At 36.2% G+C, this 20,353-nt stretch overlaps 1 protein-coding gene across 1 annotated transcript in view; it reads right to left on the bottom strand.

Annotated features, from left to right (window-relative positions):
* LOC150075304 (lymphocyte-specific helicase-like) overlaps positions 1–20,353 on the bottom strand; it is a 156,571-nt gene that overhangs the window by 75,334 nt on the left and 60,884 nt on the right. Inside the window, exons 9-10 of the mRNA XM_090388439.1 lie at positions 17,618–17,838; positions 3,119–3,244 (exon numbers count right to left, since the gene is read on the bottom strand). Coding sequence (XP_090244565.1) covers positions 3,119–3,244; positions 17,618–17,838 — 347 coding nt within the window. The remainder of the gene's footprint in view (positions 1–3,118; positions 3,245–17,617; positions 17,839–20,353) is intronic.

Raw genomic sequence — 20,353 nt, 5'->3', positions numbered from 1 at the left:
TACCATCCACACTGTATGGTGTCTACAGTGAAATTCCCTACCAGCCAAATGATATGGATGTGCATTCGTATCACAGAGTAGGTCACCACCTGCAGTTTATAAAAGGTCCGTAAATGCCAATGGAGACCTGGCTATATTGGAAGGCAAACTGCTGCCAAGCATCAGAGACCATTTCAACCTGCCAAGTAACGGCATCTTTCAGGATGACTCTGCTCCTTGTAATCGGGTGAAAAGTGTAAGTAGGCACTTCTGCAGTTACTTTAGCTTCATTTCTGCATTAGAGGTTTGACAGTAATGTGTTTACATTTGTTACAGGTGGAAAAATGGTTGGAAGAATGGTCCATTACAACTCTTAGCTGGCCAGGAAACAACCTGAACCTGAATCCTATAGAGAACTGTTGGCATCAGGTGGAATCTGCAGTTGTTATTGTTGTTGTTATTTGGTTTTTAGGAGCATTAGCAACTAAGGCCATATTGCTCCGGGGATATGCGGTGGTCATTCCCTGACCTTTCAGCATCCTCCGTATTTGGGATGCTGATCTTGATTAGACCGGGCTCGAACCCTGGTCTAATCAAGAAGCATGTGCTACGCACTGCTGCTCCTGCCCACCTAGCTACGGAGACGCCGGAATCTGCAGTTGCCAGAAAGAAACCAGAGACCCTTCGTGAGCTTCAGGATGCCATAATTCGTGTTTGGAACCATGAACTATCAGTTGATTATCTTCAGAAATTGATCTTGTCAATGCCTCGACAGTGTGCTGCTGTCATCAGGGCCAGAAGAAGTTCAATTAAATAGTTTGCACCTGGTGAACTTTTCATTTTGTTTTCCATTTAAAATGATAAACTGAAACAAATTGAGGGCTTCTGATAGCATTTCAGCCATAATTGTCGTGTTTACCAAAACCCAAAACTGTTGTATAAAGATCATTTTGGAATATTTTGAGAGCACCTGTCAAATATTACTTAGCTTTGCCTTAACTATTAATAAATGTCTTTTGTTTATATTTCTATTTGTGATGCTAGTCATTAATGTAACATACCAATGCGAAAAAGGGTTAGAAATGTGAAATTCCTGGGTGATGCACTTTCTCTGAATACCAGTGCGTACGCACGCGCGCGCACGCACGCACATGCACACGCACACACTCATAAGTTAATATATATTTACTTGTTTTTCTAGATCCATCAACTACTGAACTAGAACCATGAATATAGTGAGAGGTAGTATGCTATAAAGGTTGAAATCTGAATCGTTATAAATTTCTTCATTTGCAGGGCAAAGAAGTAAAACAAATCTATGTGGAGATGAAAGCTGTATATTGAAAGGGCTGCGCATCATATGAGACTGAAAAACTGGAAAAGACAGTTCAGGTGTGGGTGAAGCAATGTGCACAATGACCCAAGAGAAGGAAGATCCAACTCAGCCAAAGACGCTGCTTTCGTGGCTAAAATGGAACAGTTGGTCCTTGAAGATAGAATGACTATAAATTTTATAGCAAATGAAGTGACCATAGTCATGGGACTGTTTACACTACATTGCATAGGTTCCTGCACATGTCTAAGTTGGCAGCCCGATGGGTTTTGAGACCGTCAATACCTTCTCAAAAGCTCTGAAAGAGGGCTCAGAAAGAGTGTTTCTCACAGTTGTGTGGAAATCAAGAACTTTCTTTTTCCATTATTTCCTAACCTGACTTTAAAGGTTAGGTTAGGAAATATAATGATAAATAAAGAAACCTTGGTAAATCTTCAGAACAGGGTGTGCACTCAAGTGTAACATAACGTAACCCTTTTTTACTAGCTTGCCTGAATCAGTGGCAAAAATTAACCTAACCTTTTTTCAAAAGTGAAAGTCTATTAAAAAAAACCACACTTCTTTTGTCCTGTTCTAAAGTTTTACCAATTACGGACATCATTAATTGGTTGAATCCATCCTGAATTAATAGCGTAAACTAACCTAACCATTTTTCATGCCAAAAATGAAAGTCTATTAAAATACCTACACAGTTTATAAAAACACCCTGTTCTGAAGTTTAGCTGAAACTGATAAAACTTTTCCTTTTTTCATAACCCAACCTTAAAAACATACAAAGAAATTGGTAATATGGTTTTTTAATAGCAAAAACATTCATGAACTCCAATAATCTGCTTTTAATAATGAGAAAAAACTAATCATTACATCATCTGTTATGTTTGCATGTCAATTAATATCATTCTCGACTTCTATTGCCACTACCGATAACATGCACTGTCTGTTTACCGAGAATGCAGGGAGGCACTGTGGCAGCGGCAAACCAGTTTGTCCAGTAAGATTCCCGTATTTTGCTGTGGTGCTCGTGTTGGCTTTCTTTACCTTAGCCATCAACTTAACCAGTTCTTCAAATTCACCAAATTTATTGACTATACACCTAGCTTTAGTGTACAAGCAAGTATACATGCACCAGTTTTTGCTTTTAGTAACCCCATGTATTTGTTTATCCCATGATGATCTCCCCCGCAGGTCCTGTAATCTCTTAACACCTCACTTTTCAGGCTGCTGTATGTTCTAATAGAAGTAGTGCAAGAATAACTTCTACCTCTGTTTGCAGCTGCTGTTAATCTATTAGTCTACGTATTCCCCCAGGCTAGCAGTTTTCCAACCTACCTAATGCTGTCTTGAGAGCACCAGCAAATATGCTTGCATCCCTTCTATAGAAGTGTATTCCATCAATGCAAAGACTCTTGTTAACAAGCACAGACCATGCTGCAAAAAAATCTACCCAGTGAGCAATATCAACATATCACCTTTTATACCTTTAAAAGATGACAGCTGCTCTACATCATAACTTTAGTCCCCCTGCCTGGCAGCCATACCCTGGTAACATTACACTTATCCTCTTTATATAATATATTTACCTCACAGAGTCACCGACAACTGCTATCTCCTGTAGGAGCACAGATATATAATTTATTTATATTATATTATTACTTATGTCACACAATGAATTTTAGAAAAAATGAAAAAAGAGGAAAGCTTCAACAGCTAAACAATTCCATTAAAACTGAAATTACATTCAAGGCTTAACATGGTTTGTAACAAGAAAATTAACTCTGATATTCATGTATAAAAATGTCAACATACACTTCAAGATCATCAAATATTGTGGGCATCAGAAAATTCAGCAGAGACCACAATTCGGATAGATTATTTTGCAGTGGTGTTCCTGTAAGCAGTAGCCTATTGGCTGAATGGTACTGTTTAAGCTCCCTTAAAAGAAATAAAGAAAAAAGCATAATTAAAATAAATCTATATTCATATCCACATTAACAACAGAATCTACATTAATTAGCTAACATAATCTTTTAATTATTTAGATATCATCAAGCACAAATCCAACCTTCATGTTAGGAGAGGTGAGTAACAACATATAAAAACTGCTCTGTTTACAGATAGTGCAGAAGCCTAATGTGCAAAAATCCACTTCTGCACAATCCTGGGAGGGGCGAGAATAGGTACTTGATCCCCAGATGCACTCCTTGATATCATCTATATATACGAGGCATGGTAATAAAGTTCCCAGACTGGTGTTGTTGCAGTCATGCTCAATGAGTTTGAAAATAAAATGAAGTGGTCTGTTGTAGTTCAAACTTCCTCCAACAGATAGTTGTACAGAGATTGTCCAATAGGCTGACAGGTTGCAAGTAACAACCAGTTTCATTAGTAGCACCAATGTTCTGTCATGATTTTCCATTGGAGCAATGAATGAATATCAAATTTTGCTTTAAACTGGAAAAATCTGCAACAGAAATGTATGAAATGTTAAAAACTGTTTATGGTGATGAAATGTTAAATCGTACCAGTGTGTTTTAATGGTACAAGTGGTTCAAAGACTGACGTGAGGATGTTCTTGACGATCCAAGAAGAAGGCATCCATCAATCTCTCGAAATGAGGATAGAGTTACAAAAGTTCAGGAAATTGTGGAAAGAGATTGTTCCTCAGAATAATGGCTGATGAATTGGATATGAACGAGGTGATTCATCAAATTCTGCATGTAGATTTAGGGAAAAGGAGGGTCTGTACAAAATTTGTGTCACACAGCCTCACAGAAGCAACAAAGTGTCACTGTGTGAAAACTTCTTCCAGACTTATCAAGACAATCCCAATTTCCCTGATTGTATTGTCACTGGAGATGAGTGTTGGGTGTTTTAGTACAACCCCCCCCCCCCCAGAGACAAGGTGTCAGACCACGTAGCAGACTTCAAAATCATCATTGAGGCACAAAAGGTTTCGTTTACGGAAGTCCAGGAGCAAGACTATGCTGATCATGTTTTTTGACAAACAGACCACAATTTACAAGGAATGTGTATCTGGAGAGGAGGAGAGTCAATGCTGCATTCTAAGTACAGGTGTTTCAAAGACTATTGAAGTGCATTTCCCAGGTGAGGCTGCAATTTTAAAAGAAAGGCAGCTAGTTCTTGTTGTATGACATTGCTCCCACCCATTTCACACCTGAAGACGTTTTAACATGGCAATGTACAAATTATTTAGATCAACCACCCACTCTTAACTCCTTATCTAGCACTAGCAGACTTCTTTCCTAAGATGAAAACTGTGCTGAAAGTAATGAGATTTCAGTATGTTGAGGATATAAAGAAAAACATAAAAAGCAGACTGAACATCATTTCTTTGGATGTCATTGCTGACTTTTTTCAGAATGGTGTAATAAGTGCATTCAATCATGTGGTGATTACTTTCGAATAAAAATAAAACCATTTTTGAGCTCCTTCGCTCTGTGTTCTTTTTATTGCACCAGTCTGGGAACTTTATTGCCTTATATGCATGTATCCTCATACTCCATAACAATGTTTTCACCAATTATAAGTGGGAAGCACTACCTTATCCCACCATAGTCTTGATATGAGTCCTTGCAATTATGATCTATTCCTCAATTTCAATTTAAGGAACCATTGTGTGGACAAAGATTTCTGTCTTTAGAAGCACTGAGTGCAGCATGACCCAAGGCATCAAATAGCTTAACTTCAACAGATAGTTCAACATTCAATAATTACCTAAATATTCAAAAAAGTTCAGAAGGCTGTTTGCTGTAGTAAATACAATGAAATATGTTGGGTTAGGAAGCAATATTATTTTCTGGCCATCACAAGACTTGGCTCAGTGACTGAACCAAGTCTTGTGATGGCCAGAAAATAATATTGGTTCCCTTTGAAGAGGGCAAATTGTAAAATGCATGTTTATGAATTGTCGTATGTTTTCTAGTTTTTCACTCAGTATTTTCCAATGGAATACAACGAACGGTAATAACTAGTTCTAATAAAGAGAAAAGCTGCTATGAGAACCAAATTCATCTGCAAGTAAAAAAAATAATAATAAAAATAAAAAGGACCAGCAAGTTTAAAAATTAAATTTGTAAATCAACTGAAAATTGACAATGAACCGTAATGTACTCAAATACTTATGAATATTATTATTATTAGCTATATGGTGCAAGGAAGCCTGAGGCTTATGCAGCACCAGCCAAATAAAAAAAAAGTTTAAAAAAATCCAGAGTTACCCTGAGAGAGAGAGAGAGAGAGAGAGAGAGAGAGAGAGAGAGAGAGAGAGAGAGAAGTAGAAGGGAATCACCAAGAAAGAGAAGAATGATGATATCCAGCTCAGAATCCTGGGTGTGCCAAGCCTATACTCACCAGATGTGAGCCATGGGTAATAAACTATTTCCATAGTTCTGAAAGGGCATTAGTTAAGGAACTAAGGGTAAAGAAAAATGGAAATTAGGTGCCTAAACCTCAAAGGAAGAGATATGATTTCAAATTCAATTTTTACTAATTTCAACTAAATTGAGAAGAAGAAGAAAGATGAGGTGCCACTCTATTTGAATCCCCTGGTTATCATCTCTCTTATAACTAAGAATATACCTCTCTCTCATTATTACTGATAAGAAATGTGCTTTAGTGGATCATACACTTCAATCAGATTGAACCCTAAGGTGCTGGTTACTAGGCTTTGCAGTCAGCACCCAATAAGCTGTTCCATGTAGACACAGGAACAGCTTATTGAGTGTGACTAATGCACCTCACTAATTTGGTCATTCTTTTTTGAACTCTATTTCTTCATCATCAGCATAAAAAAAGCATCAGAAAAAAAAAAACCCAATTCACCTAACCATTCCCTCCAATAGTTTGTGTAGTTCTTCCTTGAATTTAAGCTATCAACCTCTACAACAACAGATGGAAGTTTGTTCCAGCAATCAACCATCTGCTTGCTAAAGGCAAACTTCTGTACATCTATTCAGCAACTGTCCTTCCTCAGCTTGAATTTGTGTTCCCTAATGTGAACAGTCAGAGCAAGGAGTAAGAATGTCATTAACAATCAGCTTACCTAATCCATTCAAGACCTTAAACACCTCAATCAGATCATGTCCTAGTCTCCAGATGCTGCAATTTGCAGAACTGAAGCCTTTCAGGGTAAAAGCACCCTTTTGTTCCCTTTATCAACCTCGTTGGCTTTCTCTGTACTTGTTCCAGTGGCTCCACATCCTCCCTAAAATGAGGTCTCCAGATCTGTATGCAGTACTCAAGATGTTGCCTAACCATTGCCTTATACAGCAGGCCCTCGTTATAACACGGAGGTTCGCTCTATGCTGATTCGTTACAACACTGTTCTTATATTATAACCCATATCTCACTCTAACACTGTCGCAACTCACTATAATGCTCTTTTACAAGTGTACAGATTGAATTTTTGGCATGTTTAATGAAAACGTTTCATCTGATGTAGTCGATAGCTTGAAAATGAATAGCAAAGTTTCTGCTGACTTGCGAAATTTTTTCATGCTAATTTAATTGCACTATGGTGACTTGTTACGTAGTTCCGAGATCAACATTTTAAAATATGATCAAGTATATTGCTTGTAATATTTGCATTATATGCATTTATCCAAAGTCTAGTCATCACTCAGTACAGTATTAGACATCGTCCGTAACAGACAGTTTACTCGTACATTGTATCATAATCAATGCAATGCAGTTACATTTTCTGAAGATTAATAATGGCGGATAAGAATCAAAATGGAACAACCTCTGGACGTGGTAAGAAGCCTGCTATGGTAAGAAAAATACTGAATTTGAAAATTAAATTATGCGTTTTGAAGCGAATCGATTCCGTTCAATGACAAGTGGACGTGTGCAATAATTTAGGACTGGCAGGTTCAACTGTAAAAACAATTATAAAAAATAAAGAATTAATTTTAGCAGTGGGAAACACAGCTGTTCCACTGCAAGCAACTAGGCTGGCTATTATAATTGAAATAGAGAGACTTCTAAATAATTTTATTGAAGATAATAATATCCAATGCACAATTTCATTTATTTAAATATTATTAAAGAAAAAGTGATTAGCCTATATGATGATCTGAAGAAAGTTCACCTTAAAAAAAAAAAAAAAAAAAAAAAAAAATCCGGCATGCTTCAAAGTGGAGAAGGATTGGTTGATTTTATTGTTGGGTGGTAACGCTGTGGGAATTTTAAAGTAAAACCCCTTTTTGTTTACTAAGAAGACGGCCAAAGTACAACCCAAAATTGACCAAAGTTACGAAAACTCGATAGCCCAGGGCCATCGGATTAATAAATTCATGATTTTAATTGGCATTTTAAGTTTAATTTTGATATGTAATGTAGTTACTTACCACATAATTATTATCATCATCATCAGCCATTTTCAATCCACTGCAGGATGAAGGCCTTTCCAGCAACTTTCCAGTTCCTTCTGTTTTGAGCACTGGCCATCCATTTACTACCCAAAAACTCATGAATTTCATCTATCCATCTCCGCCTTTGTCTTCCAGGTTTTCTTCTAGCTCTTCTTGGGTACCATTCTGTTATTTTCTTAGTCCGTCTGTCAGCATGTCTTCGAGCTAAGTGTCCTGCCCAAGACCATTTTAGTCCTTTAGTTTTGATAAGAATGTCCTTTACTTGAGTTTGCTGCCTAATCCATGTGTTTCTCTTCTTATCTAACAGTCTGATTCCCAGTATAATTCGTTCATGGTGGGGAGTATACATTGATTCATTATTTTATGTTTCAGACAAACTGGGATATTGCTCTTCAGTATGTGACTATATTTCCTGAATGCTATCCATCCAAAATTTATTCTTCTCTTGACTTTCAGCCATTTATCATTATTACAGCTAATAACTTGTCCCAGATAAGTATATGACTCCACCTTTTCAATTACTGCTCCTTCAATCATTATTTCCCTTTCCATGGCATACTTGTTCATCATTACTTTTGTTTTAGCCATATTCATCTTTAGTCCAAAATCCTTACTAACTGTGCATAACTGATTAAGATTTTCCTCTAATTCTTTGGGATCGTGGCTTATGACCACAATGTCATCTGCAAATCTTAAATGGTTTAGGTACTCTCCGTTCACACTGACTCCTTTCTGCGACCAGTCTAATCTTCTGAAAGCTTCCTCGAGGGCAGCAATAAACAGCTTCAGAGATATTGTGTCTCCTTGTCGAACTCCTTTCTCGATTTTAAATTTCCTACTGTCTTTGTCTAGTCTAATAAAGGAGGTAGCACTCTCAGATATTTTCTTCAAAATATATGAGAGTCTTTCCAGTGCCCGAAACATTGCCTTATGCTGTATGGAGTCAAATGCCTTTTCATAATCCACAAATGCCGGGCATAATGGTGTTTTATATTCATTTGCTTTCTCCATTAGCTGTGATATTACGCGAAGGTGATCCATAGTTGAGAATCCTGGCCTAAAGCCAGCTTGCTCTTTCGGTTGATTCTCATCAAGTATTCTTTCTAATCTGTTAGTAATGACCCTTGTGAACAACTTGTAGATATGGGATAACAAGCTAATTGGTCTATAATTTCCAATTTCTGATTTATCTCCTTTCTTATGCAGCAAAACTATGATTGCATTATTCCACTGCTTAGGCATCACATCTTTTCTAATGCACTTTGTGAAGAGCCTTGCCAGTTTGTGTTATGTCTCTTCCTCCCAATTTTAACAACTCTACAGTAACTTCATCTTCCCCCGGGGCTTTCCGATTCTTCATTTTCTTCAATGCATGTTCTACCTCATCAGGAAGAATATCGGGTATGTCGTATGTGTTGCTACTTTGCAATCCATCTTCCCCACTGCTGGTATCATTCCCTCGCTCCTTGTATAATTCTCTATAGTAGTCTTCTGCTATTTGAATTATGCCTTCTCTGCTGTTTATAAGTACACCATCGCTATTCTTCAGTTTCAGTATATAATTATATACATATGTAACGGAGAATATTTTATACATACAGATGTTTAATATTTTGACCGACATTTGTGGGTCTTTTCATTACCGTTTATTATTGATTAGAAAATATCCTATGGCACAGACTGCGACTCACAAATACATATGTTACATTATGGGAATACGGCGCTCACTTAGTGCTGATTCACTTAGCTCTCTGTTTTTCGGGAACGAATTATCAGCATTAAGCAGGGGTCAACTGTACAATGGAATAATCACATCTTTATCCCTGCTAGCTAAAGTTCCTGTATATCATAAACAAACCCCATAAGCTGTTCTGGCAGCTTGTTTGCCCTGCTCAGTGAACTTCATATCACAATTACCCTCAGGTCTTTTTCATTTTCCATTACCCTGAATGCAGTACCACATAGTTGCTACATTAATGATACCCATATGCAGCACTTTGCATTTGCCAATGTTAAACTTCAATTGCTATTTCTCAGCCCATCTGCCTAACTTTACCAGATCCTGTTGCAGTAGCATACTGTCATTACTGCCATTAACCACCCTGCACATCTTAGTATCATTTGGAAACTTGGACATTTAGTTTGATAGGCCTTCATCAATATCATCGATAAATACAGAAAACAACAATGAATCCTGGGGGACTGCACCAATAATATTAGTTCATGACAAGCAGTGTCCATTGATTATCACTCTGTCTTCTCCCGCTCAACCATCCCTTTATCCATAGCAGCAATACCACACTGCTCCAATTTGTATAGCAGTCTTTTATGTATCAAAAGCTTTCCTAAAATCCAAGTATACAATATCAAAATTATTTTTTGCATCCAATTCTTTTGTGACCACATTGTAGGATCCAATAAAATTGGTCAGACAAGTTTTCCCCTTAACAAACATATGCTGTGTTTGAAATATAATTTGCAGTCTTGTCTACATGACACTGCATTACTTCTTTAACCAGTGACTCCATTATTTTCCCTGAAACAGAAAAACTAACAGGTCTGTAATTACCCTTTGATCCCCTTTGTGAATTGGGGATACATTTCCACATCTCCCATCCAAAGTGACCTCCTTGCAGATGGGATGCTTGAATAATTAAGGTAAAATCCAAGGATGCTCACATAATTCTGTTAAAACCCCAAGGATGCTCACATAATTATATTAAAACCCAAGGATGCTCACATAATTAGGGTTGAGGGTTTGCTTACTTCCCTCACTGTCTCCCTTAATATAATTAGACAGATCCCATCAGTCCCAGTGCCTTTCTTATGTTAAACTTCAATAATTTCTCTTCAACTTTCCTCTCAGTTATTGCAAAATCATTTATCTTCCTGTTAGAATTTGATAAACTTCTTTCATCCAATTCCATAAAGAATTCCTCATGTGTGAATGTAGATGCAAAATACTCATTCAATTTGTCACCAACCTAATCAGAAACATCGACAGTTGAGCCATCGACATCAAATAGACCAATCTGATTCATCCCCTTCCTCCTAGTGTCTGCATAAGCAAAGCAGTCTTTGATGTTTTTCTTTGCATCCTCTGCCAAATATTTCTTGTAATCTGTCTTCACTTGCTAACCTCCTTTATGACTTGATTTCAGACTAATTTACACCAAAAGGACAGAAGTCATGGGATACCTGGTTGCTGGACAATGTGACGTTGCCACCCCTCTCGCTACTGAAAAAACTCAACGATTGGCAGGTATTACATTGCACCACAGTATTTACATAGATGGTAATTCGATGTCAGTATGGATAAACGTTGAGAGTTAACTGACTATGAAAGAGGGATGATTATGGGTGCCAGACACATGGATCACTCTATTGCAAAGGTGGTACAGAAATTGCACAATCCCTATTTGAGAGTATCAAAAGTGTATCGGGAACGCAGCATTTCTGGAATAACATCTCGCTGTGGACAGCACTGTGAGCAGAGAAAGGTGGTGGATGAATGTGGCCGTCGATGCCTGTCTCGCATTGTTTCAGCAAGACAAACACACTACTCGGACTCCCTCCAGTCACTGTCTGGCAGAGAAGAGGTAGCAAGATTATACACTAGCTGATCCGGAAGCCTCCTAAAGAGTTACGAATAGGTTCGGTCCGGTGTACTAACTAGCGGCCAGCATGCAAACACCGTTTTAGAGCTCTACCCCCGAAATGTAAGGAAGATTGGATCTCGCCATGATGTTCATCATAACCTCAAAAGTCATCAGTCATACTGTATGATGGAAGAGGTGGGGAAGGGTTGATCAGAGCTTAGCTCTGGAGACTAAACATGGGTTCCACCACTTCAATCCTCCAATAAGCAAAGTGGTGGTATTGCACTGGTTGATGAGAGTCATCTACCACTTTTTATTGCCTGGTAACACAGAGGGGCGGCATTCCTTCATGTGGCGTAGGCACCACACCTCGACCCCTGCTTACGTTGGTTCACACCTTGGTGTTCACCCACAGTGTGCCTATGCATGGAGGTTATGCCCAGGATTACTAACAGTCCCACCATCGTGAAGGTGCAAGCAGAGGATTTGGCTGTTATAGACCGTCTGGACTTCACGGAAATTGGGTCCATTTGACTTGAATGTCACCCGAATATCAGTTCCATCAGCGTTTTAGACTACCAGGTAGCAAGTACAGCTTGTCTGGCATATCTGTGACAACCTCAAGGACCAAACTTGCCCTTAATGCCATACAGCTCCAATTTGTACAGCAGTCTTCCATGTGCAACAATATCAAAAGCTTTCCTGAAATTCAAGCATATGATATCAAAATTATTTTTTGCATCCAGTTCTTTGTGACCACATCGTAGTATCTAATCAGATTGGTCAGACAAGACTTCCCCTTAAACTCATGCTGTGTCTGAACTATTACTGCTGTCTTGTCTAGGTGATCCTATATCATCTCTTTAACTAGTGACTCCATTATTTTCCCCAGAATAGAAGTTAAACTAACAGGTCTGTATTATTTGTGTCACTCTTTGAACCCCTTTGTGAATTGGAGATAGATTTGCACATCTCCAGTCCATGGGGACCTCCCCTGACTCTAAGGATGCTCTGATAATTATGGCTTATGAGGATTTGCTTACTTCCCTTGCTACCTCCTTCATTATAACAGGATAGATTGCACCTGCCCCAGGTGTCTTTATGTTTAACTTCAACAATTTCTCCTCCACTTTGCTCTCAGTTATTACAAAATCATTTATCTTCCTGTTAGAGTTTGATAAACTTCTGGCAATCCCCTCTTTGAATAACTCCTCATGTGTGAATGTAGATGCAAAATATTCATTCAGTTTATCAGCTACTTTAGCAGGATCATCAACAGTCAAATCATCTATGTTAAGTGGACCAATCTGATTCGTCCCCTTCCTTCTAGAGTTTACATAAGTAAAGAACTCTTTGCATCCTTTACCAAAGATTTCTCGTAATCTGCTTTGCCTGCATAAGTATTGTAACTAGGAATATAAAGCTACTGCTAGAAAATAAATTAATATCTCAATTCAGTCAATAAAATGGCAAAAATTTAAGAAAAACTTCTCTATTTGCTGGAGCCATAAAAACTTCCCCCACACTGAGCTAATCTCGTTCCCACTCATGGTAGTATAATCAGTTGGTCCCACTGTATAGAATTTAAAAACTGTCTGAAACTACTCTAGTCACCTTTACAAAAGCAAAAACCCTTCACTTCACCTTTGATGGTAGTTACATCTTTAAGTAAATCCAACATCAATATACTGTGATCACTGCAATTTAGTGATTCTTTTATCTGCAGATTCTTAATGCATGAATATAACACTGCTGATATCAGATCAAAGGTGTTATAGATTAATAATACTAAAAATAATAATAATACTAATAATAATCTATCTTGTTGCCTCTCAACTGGCTGCTGTAGGAAACAGGCATCCAATAAATCTACAAAAGTCTTGCTAGTCTATGAGTGACCAACCCTCAAGTTCTAGTCAATATCTGGAAAGTTAAATCTCCCATTTATAAGATATTCTGATTTACTGGCCCACTATTTTTCTGTACAGTTGTTCGTTGTATTCATCAGAATCATTAGGCCTATTAAACACTCCTACTCTCATTTTTGCTTTCCCAGCATTTATGTCACACCAAACTGAATCAATAATACACTGGCCACTCATATCAACTGGATGCACTGCCTTAGATTTTATGTACTTCTTAACAAAGTATAACCCCTCCAACCTCTCCTTTCTGTACATATTGTACTCCCCATATTCAAATTCTGCATCCCTTATAACTGAGTGACACATCTCTGTTTCCCACTCAACAATGTCTGCATTTGACGTCTTGTCTAACACTTTGAAATTCGTCAAATTTATTTACTATGGTCCTAGCATTGGTGTACAAGCAAGTATACATTCATCTGTTCTCCTGTTCCCACTCTTAGTTACCCTAACACTGCTTCTGTATTTACTTGTTCCATGATGACTTCCAGCAGTCCTTGAAATTTCCAGTACCTTACTTTCCAGGCTTCTGCTCGTTTCAATAGAAACAGTGCAAGAATCACTTTCACCTCTGCCTGCGGCTATTATTGATGTATTTGTCTGTGTATCTCCCAAGCTAGTAGTGTTCCAATCCACCTTACACTGCTTTGATAGCATCAGCAAATATTCTTGCACCCTTTCTATGTAAGTGTATACCATCCCTGTAGAAGCAGTGTATCCTGTTAACAAGCACAAATCATCTGAGAAAAATTCTACCTTATGAGCCGTGCACAATGTCTCCAGTGCAAAATTAATTGACAAGGCTCTCATCATATAATCTTTCCTGTTATGTATTAGAAGAATTGCAGGCACTGTTTAGACAACTGTTACACATTGCATGGTAATACGCGTAAACCCCACACGACTGATTGTATTGTAACTTGAGTATTTTATTTTATTTTTTTGTCATGAACCATCTTCCCCCCCTCAAACAACCATACTTGTAAACAATCAAATTCATCTTGAAGCAACATAGCCTAGTTCTAGTCATTAACTCCCTTAACCTGAAACTATCAATAAACTGTTACAGCTTCTTCTGTACTTCCTTGTTAATGCCACTAAGGAAGGTTAGAAACAAGAGGGACTACAGTACCACTTCTACATGTGATTTTTTTTTATTCATCATACCATTTTATTATTACAAAATTAATAGTTTATTAATCGATTTTAATTTTTACTTTTAATTTTTAACAGGATTTTAATTGTTAATTTGTAGTTTGAATGTCAAAAGTAACAATTTATTTAAAAAAGTAACAACAAGTTAAGAATGTTGTTAAAATTAATAGAAACTTAAATAATTAATAACAAATAAATTAATAAATAATGAAATGCTAATTTTCTCACAATTCTCCATTTTAATTTACCTAAAAACCACGTCACTAAAAGAACAAATAGAAAATTTGCTAGTTTTGGTATATTTAACAAGTTACTGTGTGTATTCAGTTTTGAAAAGTTAAGTACATGTCAGGCAGAACTAGTCTTACTCTGAATAAGGAGTTTCTGTTAGACTCAGTTAACGAGCTAATGAGTACAGTGGTCACTCGTTTAATAATAGTTATTGGTTCCACCAAAATGATTGTAAACCAAAATTATCATTAATCGAGTATACTGCATGAAATAAGCATTAAAGGCTTAATCTATTCTAAGCCCATTGGAAGTAGAACTTTTTGCAGACTTTATAATACAGGACTGTACAGCATTAGTAAATAAATATTTATGCTAACATTGTTGTAAGACATCCCTCCATAGAGCAAATAGAGCTTATGAATTGGCAGTGTGGCAGTTCATAAAATGTAAACAAGTTAAAAAATTCTAAAAAAAGCTACCACGCTTTAACTTAACTATTAACTTTGTAACTCATTGCTAACAAAATCTAGTTTTCACAGGCTAATTTCTACATTGTATAGTCTGGAAATCCTGGAATAACTATGGTAGAGCCCTATGTCCTACCTACATCAGCCACAATTGAAGAGGCCTTTAAAAATATTCCTTCAGCCTTCGACAGGATTTGAACACAGATCTCTCTAAATTAGTGACTTGGCAAACTATTAAATTGTCAGAGAATGTGGCAAAGGTGTGCATAGAAATTAGAAATCAACAGCTGCAAAGCTTGTATGACATGGAAGGATTGCAATGATTCCATACAAGCTGATTGCAACTCTGATAACAGATCAGATAGAATATACTACCTTTGAAGTGAGGAGAGAATTGTTGTAAACATTGGGTAAATGTCTCACAAAACAGTTGTTGTAGTAGGGTTTTAGGAGCATCAGTGACTAAGGAGCATCATTGCTCCATGTATATTGTCTGTAAATTTTGTGTATTCTGAGGTCAATTTTCTGTTTGTCAGGCAAAAAACCATGCTACCCTCGCCTGAGACCAACTAACTCAACCACACTGTGAAAAAAAGGTCCATAAAAATTCTTCACATCATCGACAGGACCCGAACTCAGGTCTTTTCCAGCTTTTTGTGGGGAGAACGGCAATCCTACCAACTGTGCTACCCACAAGGGTAACATATAGGGGAAAAACACATTCAGTTTATTATTTTAAAACCAGAAAGCTTGTTTTCTCTCACTAAAAAAAAAATGCACATGGGATTAAGTTCTTGAGATTATTTAAACAACATAATCATGATCGTGGTTAGGGGAAAAAACTCACTAATAATGAGACTACAATGGCAAACAAACAGCTTGAGCCACCGAAAAATAAAAAAAAAAAAACTCTGGAGTAAGAAGAATGGTGAAAACTTCAAATAAATAATATTTTGGCAAAATTTTGAGTACTTCCTGTACCTTTTCTTGCGTAATTTTAGCATGCATTGCTAAAATAAGACCTAACTAAAGGGTGTAGTTTTTTTTAACCCTTTGTGGTCTAGCATTATTTCTGTCGTATTTCCATTCCGGTCCAGCTTGAAAACATAAAAAATTAATACTGAATATGAGCTCTTCAAAAAAATTAATCTATTTTTGAGTTTACATGAGGTATTATATATAAAAATGATTGATAAAACATTATAAAAATGTTTTAGACATTTAAATATTTATTATTTATATGATTTTAATGTGCAGTATTTTTGTAAACATTCACCAGAATGCAATTCTGATTTTCTGGAGCATGCCTCACAACACCAAATTGTTTTTTTTTCTTCTTCACAGCTTCCATTTTCTTCCTTTTATAAGTTTTTTAATTTAGTTCCATATTAATAATCAGACCAAAAAAAAAAGCCTTTAGTTCAATTACTGAAACCCAGTCAGACCATGTGGAACAATCAGAAAATAGCTGATTTGAAAAAGTTTTCTTTGGCATAATTATTATTTAATTCAAAATTTCTTCAAACAAAAAATTGGTAAAATAAAGCTGAAAATATTCAAGTTCAGTTTTTGGAATACTTGAATTACTCTAAAGAAATCCGCAGTTAGAAACAGTAAATGTTTGAATGAATAAATGAATTTGTATGAATGAATTTACCATGCTTGGTCTCCAATTTTTCACACCAGCATTGGTTGACAGGTCATCATCAATTTCTTCATCACTGCTACAAGATATATCGTCAGGATGGAAAATAACATCATTGTCACTATCAGACAAAAGTAAATCAAATTCTGAATTGGAAAAAGCTAACAATTTCTTCATCAGAAAGGCTTTTATAAGATCTTGATGGCATGTCTAAACTGACAACTAGTAAATACACAGTAAATACTAAAAATGAAGGAAAAACTACAGCCAGCAGCTTAACAGCTGATTGTAACATTCAAATTGTTTATATGAAGTATAAATAAAAGGTAATTCAATAATTACATAGAAGAGCGGGAAAACAAGCTATATAATTGGAAAACAAAAAGGCACATCTGATGCAATACTGGACCAGAAGAGAGATTTTCCATTATCATGTGAGATGCGAAATTGGCCTGCAAAGGGTTAAACATCTGGGATGTTAATCAAGAATTCCATGGTAAAAACCTCTTCTATTTACAACATTCACCTTCAAAATAGGACAAAATATGATAATAAAAGTATGTATGATGGGTAGGAACTATATGCGTTCAGTCTCAAACTACAGTCAACTCAGATGCAGATGCTACTGCATCCCTGTGCTAACCACTCAACTATGTCAGGCCAGTCATGAGGGCCAGTCATAATTTCCACAAAAGCTCGGCAACTATTGTTTTTTTTTTTTTTATTTCAGATTTCACAGGAGTTGGCCAATATATAAAAAGGCTGAGGATTCCCAAGCTGACAATTGTCCACTTTTTAAACTATCACTAAACACTGAAACAAGGAATAGGAAATTACTTTTAAAAATTTGCTAGTACTAAAGATTTGAAATGCAAGCCTACTAAAATTTACCTGAGAAGTTTGCATTTAAAATTTTTTATTCTGTGCCCTTCATCTATAACAAGGTACCTCCATTCGAACTTGCACAATTTTTTCCTGTCTTTCATCACAATTTCATAGGAAGTTACTACAACTGGATGAACAGAATTATTCTCAACTGTATATGATTTTTCTATGTTTTTTAACAGGCTTCGGCGTTCTTCAATCACTCCATGGTACAAAAGAACAGGAATCTACATATTTTTAGGGAAGGAGAAAGTGGGAGGGGAAGAGAAAAAAAAATAAGGATACTTTTAAGATACTGCCATGTTATTACTGTCTTCAGCTAAAATGCAAAAAACTTATCTGTGAACACTTGTTTTTTTCAAAAGAAATCATGAAGAAATACAGAATTCCCCATAAAATCCAACTACTAAGCACTGACAGTTCTTGTTTGCTTATGTACTAAGTTTACCAAAAAGCTCAGTGAATGATCTCAATTCTTGAATGCATACAGAAGCTAAAAGATTGTGAGTGGGGTTTACAACAACTTCTTATCTTATGAGCACTCAAAACCAAGTTTTAACTTGCTGTTATGTACCAGTCCAGAGGAAAGCTGCTTTGAGTGAACACTTGTTTCTCTCATTTTTTTGTAAATGAAAATGATGAAATTCAAATAATGTGTAAATGTTAAATACTGTGCTAAACTTGAAAAGCAGTTACAGAAAAATATGATATGCTCGTCAGTTTACAATGATGAAACATTATAATGGAGACTACTATGATGGAAATCCCCCCCTTCAAGTAGTTTCATAAAGGAAACTTTTTGCTCAAGGATGAAGAAAGAAGCAATCAACCTGAAAGGAAGTCCATATCTACACTGTCATTTGGTAGGATCGACAACTGAATATTCTAGAAACTGCTGAGGAAACATCCATTGCATTTGGCTCAGTTCAGGCCATTTTGATAGAGGATTCTGGCACAAAGTGAGTGAACGTCAAGCTTGTTCCATGAACTCTCCCTCAAGATTGAAGACAGTACAGAGTTCTTATTTCAGCCAAGTTTTAGCACCACAACTTTTAACTATTCCCAAAATTAAAACAAGAGATGGAAGGAAAACAATTCGAATTTATTCAATAAATCCAATCAAATACAACAAACTGCCTAAAGGCATTTACACAGAAGAAAACTTCTAAAGATGAGTTGATCAGTGGTAAGTGTGATGGAATAAATGTGTGGGAGCAGAAGGAAATTATATTGAATAATATTAATAGATAAACATTGTCATTTAATGAAATTCATTTTTTGAAACAATCACTGAACTTTTTGATCAAACCTTGTATATGCATATCACAACTAATGCACCCTTGCCAATTTGCGGAAATTAGAATTTATAAAGCTTAATACAGATCCAAGCCAGCAAGTTTCTTCCAAATTAATAGTAACAATAAAGAATTGTTTGTTGTTGTTATTTTGGTTTTTAGGAGCATTAGCAAGTAAGGCCATATTGCTCAGGGATATGCGGTGGTCATTCCCTGACCTTTCCGCATCCTCCGTATTTGGTGGTGACAGGCTCGAACCCCGGTCTAATCAAGAAGCGTGTGCACACACTGCTGCTCCTTCCCACCTGGCTACGGAGGCACCTCAATAAAGAATTAATGTATGTTTTATACCATATTGGCAAATTCAGTATATCATGAAATTCAATAATTTGAATTTGTTTCATTTATATCTTCTTAAAGGCACTTTTTATCTGTTTTGTCCAATTATGCAGATTGGGTTCCAAGACCATTTTTTGAGATTTTTTTTTGCTTTTTTAAAAATATTATTTTCAAAGTAATTTAAACAAAAAAAAAAAAAAAAAAAAAAGAATTAAATAATACTACAGGCATACCTCGAATAACGAATAGGATGCGTTCCACGAAATTACTTCGTTAAGCGAAACTTCGTTTTCAGAGGTAAAAATACTATGGCCAGAATAGGGATACGTTCTTACGTAAAGAAAATGAAAAGCTTTTTTTTCGGACAAAGAAAAGTTTTATTAAATAAACAGTCAACTTATATACAAAGTGAAATCACATTTTAAAATACGAGTCTAAAGTTGATTATTTATGCTCTTTTTCTCTTTCATTTAACAATTGCCTATACGGAGTTATTGCATTTAACACTGATCGCTTAACAATAACACTTCTTCCTAAATCAGGATCATTTTCACTAAAAAAATTTAACGTTTTCAATGTCATTTAAGCACCTTTTTAAATCTTTGGTTGTTAACACTTTTTCGACAGGAACTTCTTTAACTTCGTCTTCATTGCTAACAAGGTTTTCTAAATCTTCCTGAAAAACCATTATCTTCTGCATTCAATAAATTTCTAACATCCTCTTCATTGACATTTTCGAAACCTATTGATTGAGCCATCTGGATAACTTCATTTCCAATTTCTTGGATGTTATTTTCTTCTTCTAGTACAACTTCTGGCCATATTTTGCGCCAAACTCCATTTAAGCATTTCTTAGTGACTTCTTTCCAAGAACTATCAATGTTTTCAATTGCGTTCTTAATGGTGTAGTTTTTCCAAAAAGTTTTAACTGTCATTTCCTCTTTATCCTCTAGTTCAGTTAAATTGCTTAAAGTTCGACGCAGATAATAAGCTTTAAATGATGCTATTACTCCCTGATCCAATGGTTGAATCAGGGAAGTTGTGTTTGCTGGAAGAAACACAACTTTGACAGGAATGCATGTGTCCAACGTGTTAAGATCAGTAGGAT

This window comes from Mastigoproctus giganteus, chromosome 14, assembly GCF_048544385.1.
Source record: "Mastigoproctus giganteus isolate SK-2022 chromosome 14, ASM4854438v1, whole genome shotgun sequence".
NCBI lineage: Eukaryota > Metazoa > Arthropoda > Arachnida > Uropygi > Thelyphonidae > Mastigoproctus > Mastigoproctus giganteus.
The sequence above is the reverse complement of the archived record's forward strand: the minus strand, read 5'-3'. Positions and strand labels throughout refer to the sequence as shown.